We start from the raw sequence: 11,908 nt of genomic DNA, 5'->3' as shown, positions 1-11,908 counted from the left end.
AGAATCCCGAACGGGGAACCGGTGATCGCCAATGGTGACCTGGTCCCGGGGGTCGGGGGGTCACACATGCACGCCTTACTTCTAGTCTGAGGCTCAGCAAAGACAGGTGGTACGCACAGCAACAGCGGCAACGGACAAGGACAAAAACAAAACGATGAAAAATGGAAAATAAATTGCAGTGTTAGTGCCTGATCTGGCGTGATCGGGTTGTGCAAACTGGTTTTCATTTCATTCAGCACTTGAGGGGCTTGATGGGAGTTTGGACGGATTTGTGTTGTTTCGTTTGAATGTATCGTCATGTCCACCGTTCAGTTAAATTCTTACTTGGCTACGACCCCCAGAAATAGAATAAAAAATAAAAAAATAAAAGTAAGGTGGAAGAATAAAATAAAAACTCAGAATAGCGCTGCAGATTATTATCACAGTTTGCCTACTGTGTTCAATTTATGTATTTATACACACACCATACCTGTCTTCACAATAGTAAGGCAGATATTTCTCTTGTCTTGTGTGCATACAGTGGACTCATCGAAATTTAAGTTTGATCTCATAAGCTTTGCCTCATGAGAGAATAATAATATAATACATTTTAATAAATTATTCCAATTATTATTTTTTTACTTCTTCAGGAGGATCATGCCCCCTGTAACAGGCTAAGCCCACCTCCTACATATATGTGTATCCCTGGTAATGCCCTCACATTAAAAACAATCCTCTGGAAATAAAAAAATACCAATGCAATCTAATGACTCGTTTGTGCTCTAATGGATTGGGAATGATGTGAGACGTTCATATCTTGGGAGCAGGGACAAGAACCTTCCATGTTCATTTTGCAGGGGCATTTTGGAGCACAGGTTGTTACAGTAATATGCATCTCAAACAAACACTGTTGTGTTCACCAGGTTCTGCCAGGGGGGTCTAGCATAACCAGTTTAGGGACCAGCATGACCAGCCCATAATACTACTTTGCAGCTCGGTGTGGCGGAAGCTATTCTCTCAATGCTGGTCATTAAAAGCATCGGCCGTATCAGTTTTTTTGTAATCAGACAAAACGGTGCTTTGCACTGCTGCCGTTCGTTTCCTGCCCGCGGCGCTCTTGGCACCGTGCTCACGGTTTATCTCCCCATTAGGGGCCTTCCTGTTTGTTTGCATGTGCTCATATGGGTTTACTCCAACACACAGAAAAGGAGCACAACTGAAAAACATGCAGTATGCTTCCCTGCCCCGCCCCTGACCACAACATGGATCCACTTCTGCAATTGGTCCCCGGGCGCCGTGGAAGTGAGGGAGTGGGAGAAAAGCGGTGGATAAAATTCCCAAGTCACCACTCCCTGTGTTTGGGTCACTACCACTCCCTCCGTGCGTGTGTGTCTGTGTTAAGTGCATTGCACCTATGAGATTAATAAAATGTTTCTTCAAATGCACATTTCCTTATCAACCGGATGACCTCGTCCGAAGTTTCTATTGTGAGTGGCATGAGAGAGCTCAAACAATTCAAACACAACCGGTCGCTGTGGGCCAGAGCAGACGTGCCCTGCCCTCCCTGGAAGCTTCCTGTTATTCTTCGCCACCCACTAATGTTAAATATAGTATAGATGTGCCATCCCTGGAGGTACTGTTGTAAATATGGGAAGCGTTCCTTTCAAGTCTGATCATCAAAAGCATTTTGCACACTCATTCCTTTAATTTTTATATTTATGCATGACCATAGATATTTATTATGGGCTGACATCATAGCCCCCTTTTAAACTATTCTAAAATGACTATCTTTGGCAAATAAAAGCGTATTGCTTTATCCATTCGCATAGTGACAGACACATACACACATAAAGACAGAGCTCCGTTTCTTAGTTTCAACGCTGTCGTTCATGTTTTCCACTGGATCATTCCCTGGAGTTATTATTGCTGCCGCCCAAAACAGCCTCAGTGGGTTTCTCAGCTCACTGGATGCAAGTATTGCAGAACTAAAATGAAATTCAATTGTTTAACGTAAGCGATCGCTCTTTTATCATGTAACAAATTGTTTACGCATGATATACTCGGTGATCTGTGGGCTGTTGCTATTTATTATTATTATTATTATTATGGTGCCATGTATGACTGTATGTATATGTATGTGACAATCTCTTGAACTTGTGAAATGATAACTGTCAGTGATTCCAGGAAGTTGGAGGAGAAATTGCTGGCATATACATGAAGGGAGCTACAATAGTAATTCAGTATTTGTTTTCAATGGTAATTTCCTTATTTTCCTTTTAAAATTGTAGGCCAGCAACGATGCTGATGCTGATAATGATAATAATAAAACACACTAATGACAAATTACATTTTATACAAACGGATGAACGTGATTCGTTGAAGGTGTTGGCGGTGACACTGATGCTGTGCAGAAAATATATATAATAATGATATCACTTGTGGTGAATCTGCTTCTAAAAAAAATCTGATGGTTAGAATAATATTAATACAATAATAATATAATTTAGCAGCGCTACAATCCCACACCGCCACAGGCATTTTAAAGCTCAACGATGTTGTATGCTTGACATAGCATAGTTCTGTTGGATGCAGCCGTTCACACTGCAAAGATAATAACGTTGTGATCAGATGATGCGATAGTAATGTTGGGATCCCGAATCGTTTGTGTTTTACACGGTTTGTTAACGTCAGCCGACGGACTTTTATTTTGGAAATAACGGAAGAAAAAAAAAAAATGTATAACCGGGAAGCGTGTGCGCGCATGTAATTTGACACTTCCGGGTTTTACCCAGCTGCCGCTGACTTATCGACTGAGCGTCATTCCCCAGCCGACCATAGCGGAGAGCAGTCAGCCCGTCGTGTCTCTACCCGAGGCCGGATGGTAAAATCCAACCTCCAGCGGATCCTAAACAGTCATTGCTTTGCTCGCGAAAAGGAAGGAAAACAGCAGACCCTTGCTACCATGGCGGATCTAAGTAGTAGTATATGTGACATGATTGGCAAGTAAGTGAAACGATGGGGGAATTACATAAGCTAGCTAGCGCGTCGCGGCTAGCGGCTCGTCGCTGCGGTGTGGGGGATGGGTGTGCTAGGCTAAGACAACACTGGCTAGCGGCCGCGCAACAGCCGCCGTAACTTCGCACTTTAGTTGTCGGGCCCCTTCGTCCGCCCCGTTTAAAGGACAACTTCGGCAAAGCGGGTTCATTTATCGTCTGCGTTTTTCCTCTTGCGACTATGCTGACAAAACACCGCCGACCTGGCAACTTTTGCCTTGTGACATAACGTTTACATCAAACGCAGCGGACGCGTCGTCCGCCGGGGTATTGTGCTGTGGTGACGATTTTGAAAATGTTTTTCGTGTCACTTTCAACGGCTTGACGTGTGGCTTAAACGTTTTGTCGCCGTCTGAACTCAGGTGAGCGATAAATCTAAAAAAAAAAAAAAAAAAAAATCTCAAATATTTTTCGTCTTGATTATTTGGTACGTTTTGTTTGGTGCAGCCTATCCCGAGGCCACCCAAGATCTCGAGCCGATTCCCTGGTTGAAATATGGCAGTGGGTCACAATTATTGAGGACAAAAATATTCATAACAAAGAGGAAAAAAAAAAAAAAAAAGATCTAAACTGACGATCAAAAGTCATGACAGTCGTTCTAAACACGGACGGTAGAGAATAGTGACGTGATGAAGCCGGTCGATTATTTTGGATGTTTAAATTTAAACTCCGGGGACTTTTCTGCACCTTCCCTCGAGAATACACGTTGTATTCCCACCTTTTTACTGGTTTTTCGGGTTTTTGTCATTCTAGTCCCAAGTCGTCCTTCATTCGATGACCGTCATTTCCGGGTTTGTATCGAGGCCCACCGAGAAAAGCGGTGAAACCCGAGCCCAATTTGACACATGCACAATAGAAGTGAAGATGAACTGCAAATGGAGAGACGCAACATATGGTGACACTATAACAAGGAAGCGCCAGGGGTTGTCGGAGTGAGAGAATGTGCTCTGTCATCATTTCTCTGGCAGTCGCTCATATAAGGGATTATCTGTTGTTAAACAATTTCAATGAGGGTGTATATATAGGAAAAAAATGTGTGTGTGTATATATATATATATTATATAGCTATAGCCGTTGAAGAAAATTCACTGCATCCCCTCCCGTTCTTGGATTTGTGTCCTCCCACTCCCGGGGTTCTTATACAACTCTTGCTCGTACTGCAGTAAATCATTGTCACTTCATGACAATAACAAAACAAACACATACCTCCTGAGTATGGCAACGGCTTTTTTCCCAGTGCATTAAGCCTGGCACGCCATGCATTGAAATCTGACCCTAGCAGAGTCCCCTGCTTTTTTTTTCTCTCTCCCCCCACCAGGCAGGCAGGAGGAATCTGGAAGGAGTTAAAAACCAGAACATAGTGAAAACAGTATCTATCAACAATCTTGTATACGTTTCTGTTTAAAGCTTGAAACTAAACCACCATTGGCGGTGGTGTCGCACGTTATTGTGTAACACAGCAGTAACATAACAATAACAAAAGTCTGTCAACTCAGATTTTCCAGGGATGGCGATGTAGTTCAAATGCGCAACGCGCCAATCTAATAACGATTGGGACATTTGGCTGTTACACTTTTAACCCTTGTGGTTCCTTTTTTTTTTACGGCGTTTCATGTGGAAGTACATTTTAATAGTCATTTACGGTAAAATGTGTTTTTGCGTAGACCAGACAACACAGAATGTATTCACTTATTAAAAAAAATTTATTAAAGCAGAAACCACTGTAAAAGTAATTCCCTTTTATGCGATGGAAAGACTGGGCCAATCTCATGAGCAATCTGGCCATAATGTGATCTCCTTTTATCTGCCTTCCTTCCCCCACTTCGATGACCAGCCCTGCTGCTGTTATTATTGGCCTGTTGTCAAGTACAGCTGGCCACTTTGGATCAAAATCTGTAGTTGTGACACTAAAGGCTTTGCCAAAGGAAGAACCGCTTTGTTCACAATGTATTTGTTCACCATAAAAGAACCAAAATATGAAGTGCATTTTTTTGTGAACTAGCCGTTTATGTTAGTGCTATCACTGAATGAATGTAAAAAAGTACTGTTAAACTCTCTCTCCCTCTCCCCAGCCTGTCCCTGCACTGTAGTAGTACCCGCGGTCCGGGGCCTCTGTGGTGCTCCTGATGCCCCTCTCCCACCCCTGAAGATCCCAGGTGGGCGAGGGAATGGTACACGGGATCACACTTCTTCTGCTCGGTCACTCTACTCAGTGAGTATGACACAGTCCACCAATATGTAACGCATAATGATAGATATCTAATAATAATAATTTGGTCATTAACATGTTATACAACATTTTTAAGGATTGAACAGTTTAATTTAAAATATCGATAGAAGATCTTTGATCAACAAATCCATAATCGATTAAGAGTAATTATATATTAGCTAATGCAAAACATCTTGACTCAATCTGACCACAGTATTTATATCGCAAACGTCAAAAAAAATGGATTTGTGCCTCGAGAAAAAGTTCACTCTGCGAAGAACACATAAAACCAGCGTAAACCTTTTGTGGCTTTACTTGAATATTTCCAGTTGTGAAATACAAATGTGCTTTGAGGGAAAGCAAAGTGCCTACAGGTGCTCTGGGAATGTTCTTTATGGGCTTTTACATCTAGTGGACAACTAATGTCATTGCAATGAGTATCAGCTTTTGTTTGCCGAAACTGAAAATATGGTCGACATTTTAGTCACCTTAAATTTTCAGTAATTAAGATACTATGCAGTTATAAGTCAACCTAATAATGAAAATGTGCCATAAAAGAATGTTTAAAAGCTTCATTATAGTAACCAAACAAAATTCTTTGTAGTTTGTGTTTAATATGATACTTTACAGAATTAGAATTTTCAGAGGGGAAGAAACACATTCCAAGACAGACAAGAGCTGCGATCACACTCACTCTTCTGGTCACACTTGGCCTGATCACACTTAGCCTGTGTCTCTGTCTCTCTCTTACACCCACATGTATGTGCTCGCCACACAGACAATAATAATCTCAATCTCAATCTCATTGTCCCCTCATTGTTAACAATTGTAAATTTTAATTTGCATCTTTCCATTTAAGTAGCTCTCCACCAGATGAGGTCTGAGCCATGCTCATTATTATAAGATAAGAACTCGTTATTGTATTGTAACTGCTATTATGTTGACAAATTTGAGCAAATTGACTAGAAAAAAGACCGAAACTTAGGACGTTTCTTGTATATTTTTTATTTTAGTTAGTTTTGTAAGTACACAATATCCTTTCAGTTAGTTCTTTTTTTTTCGGTGTAATTTCAACTAAAATGTTTTTTTCACAGCTAGTTTTATTTTGGTTTTAGTTAACTGTGCAGGGTTGCAAACACATGTTTGGAGAGAAAAAAGGTCTGAAATATACTTATGGGGGTAGCCGACGGTTTTCCAAGTTACAATGAACACATCACTTCTGACATGCGTTACATTTTTACAACCCTGTGAACGCAGCGTCGCTTCCTGCTTGGAGTGCTTTCAACCGGAGACTAAAACCATGTCCGCGCCTTTAGTTCTAACGTAATATCAGAACAAGTTCACTAATTCAGTTCCAATAGTGAATCGATCTCGATATCATTATTCTCTCGGACAGATAAAAAATATAATATGCTAAAATGGTTTCAGGTTCATCTGGTTCTTTGTCAGTTGAATCAATTTGCACATTCAACTGTGATGTTGACGGGTTTGTCGAACCTTTCACCCCACAGTCAAACAACTTAATTTGTTTCGCCGTTGTGTCTAAAACAGGTGCCTGTGCACACTGGCGCATGCACAATTTGGAATGTGAGTCAACGTCCGTGCCGTGGTCTGGTTCATGCATGCATCAAATGTATTTTATTTTGGGGTGCTCGTCTTGCTATTTGCTGTCCCTTTTTATTATGTTAAAAAGTGGTTGCCAAAGGTGGCAACGAGAGGCCACAAAATGGTTGCCAGTTGACTCAATCTGGTTGCCGTGGGCAACCGTTGCTGTCGAGCCCTGACTTAAAAAACTTTGGCGGTTCTAGGGGAGCTCCAGACGAAGGGGGAGGTTTGGCTTCATAACGTCTCAGTCTCACAAGCCCATTATATACATTACACTACTTATTTGACAAGAAAAGACATAACTCATACCATGTGTACATATTAAAAAGCTTCCTGTGTTCTACCCCTCAGGACAGGAAGCTGACGGTGATAGAGGAGCCAGCGGGGAATGGTCGCCCCGGGATCCTCCACTTCCAAAGCCGCCCCACGGTTACCAAGGTGATCCAGTGGGATGCTGTGCTGGCCAGCAACGCTCTTTATGTGGAGATTCCCCTCGAGTCGCTCCCCGAAGGCAGCAAGGAGAGGTGAGGCTGTAATAATAAAGTTTCTTTACTGGGAGTGTTTTGAGCCATTTTCAGAAAGGGCTTTACACACAAAATAGGGCTTTTGTTGTAAAAGTCAGGGTACTTACCAGCTCCTTGAGGTGCTTGAATTTCATCCTCAGAAATTTAATTACTGGAATACCTTGAAAATAGCTCCTTTTCTGCTGAAGTCCTTGGGGGGGGGAAAAACACGATCATTGAGAACCTGTGATATTCCTGCTGGTTTTGTTATTCACATTGCAGCGTTAATGGAAAGAATTCCAGAAATGCTATTATGACAGAGATGATGCTAGGGAAAGTGTGTGTGTGTGTGTGTGTGTGTGTGTGTGTGTGTGTGTGTGTGTGTGTGTGTGTGTGTGTGTGTGTGTGTGTGTGTGTGTGTGTGTGTGTGTGTGTGTGTGTGTGTGTGTGTGTGTGTTAAATAAATGTCACGTTGAGATTTGTTTTGCTTGAAGTCCTTGAAAATGAACACACCGTGCTTGAATTTCATTTTGTAATGCCAGAATGAACCCTGAAAAGAGAACCTTAACCAACATATTTTATAGACTAATCAACAATAATAAACTGGATCAAATGCACGACTTTTCCATATTCATGTCCAATGTCTGCTTCCCCATTTTAAATGTTTTTTTAATTAAGAAAACCTGTGTTCTCTCTCCAGTTTTGCGTCTCTCTTGGAGTATGCTGAAGAACACCTGAAAGTTGTCAGCGTATTTGTCTGCTTTTACAAGAACAGAGAAGATCGTGGTATGTACTCAACACTGGAAATATACATAGATGTACACCACAGCCACAACATTAAAACCACTGACATGTGAAGTGAATAACATTCACCAATGCCAGGACCTTGGCTCCTGGCATTCATGTGGACGTTACTTTGACTTCCAACGTAAACATTGTTGCAGACCAAGTGCACCCCTTCATGGCAACAGTATTCCCTGATGGCAGTGGCCTCTTTCACCAGGATAATGCGTCCTACCACACTGCAACAATGGTTCAGGGATAGTTTGAACATGATAAGGAGTTCAAGGTGTTGACTTGGCCTCCAAAATTCCCCAGATCTCAATCCAGTCGAGCATCTGTGGGATGTGCTGGAACAACAAGCCTAATCTCCCCACCTCGCAACTTCCAGGACTTATAGGATCTGCTGCTAACGTCTTGGTGCTAGATACCACAGAACTAGTAGTCGACCAATTGATTGGTCAGCCGATATTTGTGTATTTTGAGATCATGAGGTCGACAAACAAAAAAAATCTGCAGACTAAATATAGACTTTTCTATACATATCTATTCTGAATATTTGAAACGGTTTCAATACTCGTTTTCTGCACTACGGATATTGCCGGTTCCAGCAGCACTTCCTCGCTCGCGCGCGTGCGTGCGTGCGTGCGTGCGTGCGTGCGTGCGTGCGTGCGTGCGTGCGTGCGTGCGTGCGTGCGTGTGTGTGTGTGTGTGACAAACAAACCGCTGCAGCGCCCACACAGCCCCGCCTCCTGTCACTCACTCGCTCATTCATATTTTATATATGTATTTTTATTTTTTTTACAAAGTTATGTCTTTTTGATAACCTGTGGACATTTTTATTTACTTGATGATTTTTATTTTTATTTTTTTAATAAGTTAACTGCAGGGACAATAACGTTAGTGCTAAATAAATGTTCATTTTAGTTCAGCAATTTTGTGTGTTGTTTATTATTATTAAATTGTTGTATTTTATCAGATGGTAAAAAATAATAAACCATACCATGATACTGGCATTATATATCAGCCATTGGCCGCCCCGCTCCCAGTCGGCCACTACGCAGGACACCTTCAGAGGTCCTGTGGAGTCCATGCCTCGACGGGTCAGAGCTGTTTTGGTGGCACCGGGGGGAGCTACACAATATTAGTGGTGGTTTTAATGTTGTGGCTGATGGGTGCATTTCCCTTTGCACGACAATACAGTTTTGACTGAACCCATTGCACCGCTCAGAATGTAAATGCCATATTTTGTCCCTGCAGCCAAGCTGGTGCGTACGTTCAGTTTCCTGGGCTTTGAGGTGGTGAAACCGGGCCACGCCCTCGTCCCGCCGCGCCCCGACGTTTTCTTCATGGCCTACAACTTCGACAGGGACTCCTCGGACGAGGAGTAGCTCCCCGGACAACCCCGAAGCCCCCCCCCCCCCCCTTGCGTTTACCGTATCCTCCACCCCTACCCCCGTCGTTCCATCTGTTGCCTTTCCAACCCCCCCACCCTTCCCGATTCACTTAACAATTTACGTATATACTGCCATTTCAGTAAAAAAAAAAAAAAAAACATTCTTGTAACCTCTTATTCTTCATGTAACCGAAATGCTCACAACCTCACTTTCCCCCCACGTTTTGTGTTCCAGGGAATAGTTAAAATGTGCATCTTCTCTTTCACCCGTCATATTGCTATGTATCTTTATTATATTGTTATCATTTATGGTTAATTGGTATCTTCTTCGTCGCTTAAAATGAGAGGGAAACATTGTTTTTGTTTTTGACGTAGGACGAGCGCATTGCAATTTAGATAGCTTTTAGTTCCAGTGTTTTATTCCTTTTTCATGATTTGTAGTTATTTTTGTTGGCTTTTGCTTTGAAAAGACTGAGAAGGAGGACTGTTCATTTCTTGAATGTACAACAACAACAACAACAACAACAACAACAAAAAGGTCATCAGGTTTACTCTCGGATGCTTCAGCTTTTATCGAATTGGCTTGTTTGACGCGAAATTCTTCAATCTCTTTTTTTAATTTTTTTTTATTTCCATCCCATTTCGATTGCAGAACGTTTTTTACGGGACGTAGGACCCTTTTCAAACGGTTTAGGCTCGTTTTAATTGTTATGCCTTTTGAGCAGCAACCCCAATAATTGGTACTTGATAGCTGGATAATAATCCCTTTAGATTAGCAAAATGGGTTGGAGTGTGAAGCTGAATGCTGTTGCATGCAACAGATTTTGTTGCTTCGGGTTACAAGTGGGAGAAGCCGAGACGAGTGTATTGGTACAAAGTGGAAGAAAAGTGAGCGATCCAAAGTGCTTTGGCTTTGTCATGTTTAACTGATGTTATTGTAGCATTTTGTTTTGGAGGACGAAATATTGCTGTGATGTTCCGGTAGGAATCTTTTGGACTAGCATTCCTTTTAACTTTTATTTTCTTTCATTATAGTTATAAGTTTGGTGTTCACCTGCATAGTGGTACCTGTTGTGCTTCTGTGATAATAAAAAAAAAAAAAAAAAAGTCTTCTTTATTGACAAAACATCTTGAGTCCAGGATACAGATTATACTTTCTTCATTCATTAGCATGAGATCTATTAAAATGAACACTCCACATCCCAGGTGAAAGGGGCGTGATATTTAAGAGCGATTTTGGAAACTCCAAAACAGGTACGGGGGGGAAAAACGGAATAGTCCTGGCCTTATCGTAATAAACTTGCCTACTATTCCAAAATGTCCGTCACGCGATATTGTATGATAATGGGTTACAAAAACAAACGTATGAATGATTTTCAACTAGGGATGAAACACGGCTGAAAATGGGGGGAAATGGGAGAAGGCCCAAACGAATGAATTGGGGTGGACGAATGTAAGTGCGTTAAGGTGTCAAGCTCATGGTTCGGTCGCTTGTGTGCGTGAGCCAAGTGTGGCCGACTGCAGCCGCGCATGGCGGGCGTGCGTTCGTACCACAAGGGGAGGCCAGAGAGCGCCAGACACCCAGGGGATGGCTTCGCTCCCAACTGCGGCCCCTGTAAAACAAGCTCTAAAGTAGATTTCTCCTGTTTGAAAGTCCCCTTTTCAAATGCCGAAGCTGAATCGCGCCCGCACCTGCGCCCCTGTCGTCTCCGCGGATCACTTTGCATCGATTCCGTTTTTTGTTTGGTTTCCAACACTAGTTATCTTATCTTTTGTTTACTCATTACACTGGGTTAGTAGCCGTAAGTATAATAAATAAGTTGCCGTTGACAATATACTGAAACTATAGAGCCTAGAGAAGTATTACATTCACGAATCCAGTGGAAAAACAATCACAATGTTGAATTGTTTTGGATGGATATTAAACAATGTTCAAATTCCCTGATTCAAATTTGTTAATGGAAAAAGCACAAAACCAAAAAACCCTCCTCGGATCAAAAAAGCTTGGTCATTTGATCACCTCTATTTTGTACATATCGTTGTATTTACCCCCCCCCCCCCACCCACCCCCATGAATGTATTTTATATCCCGTGAAGCCTGATATTCCCCCCCCCCCCCACCGTTGTTATCGCACTGCGATCAGCTCCTCGCGGCCGTTCGGCAACGCCAGGCCGCGTTAAAGGAAGGGCGAAGTCGTTTCTGGAATCAAAATATTTAATAGTTACATATCAAGTATTATTATCATCACATGTATAAAATGTCAGATCCACAATATGAAGCGATGAACGTCCTGGGGCTGGCAAGCCACTGCAATGGTCTGAAGTCGCCACATTAAAATAAAAAATAAAAAATAAAAAATAAAAAATAAAAAAAATAAAAATA

The 11,908-nt window shown here is 42.0% G+C and overlaps 1 protein-coding gene across 1 annotated transcript; it reads left to right on the top strand.

Moving 5' to 3' along the window:
* The first annotated feature begins 2,812 nt into the window (after positions 1 to 2,812).
* Positions 2,813 to 10,348, top strand: oaz1b (ornithine decarboxylase antizyme 1b). Its single transcript, XM_080018506.1, is given in 6 exon segments — positions 2,813 to 2,982; positions 5,105 to 5,156; positions 5,158 to 5,244; positions 7,198 to 7,370; positions 8,050 to 8,135; positions 9,390 to 10,348. Coding segments are annotated over 6 exon segments (654 nt in total). The 5' UTR covers positions 2,813 to 2,857; the 3' UTR covers positions 9,521 to 10,348.
* The last annotated feature ends 1,560 nt before the right edge of the window (positions 10,349 to 11,908 follow it).

Source organism: Zeus faber, assembly GCF_960531495.2.
Source record: "Zeus faber genome assembly, chromosome: 17".
Lineage (NCBI taxonomy): Eukaryota > Metazoa > Chordata > Actinopteri > Zeiformes > Zeidae > Zeus > Zeus faber.
Note: the sequence above shows the minus strand (reverse complement) of the source record. Positions and strands in the feature narration are given on the sequence as shown.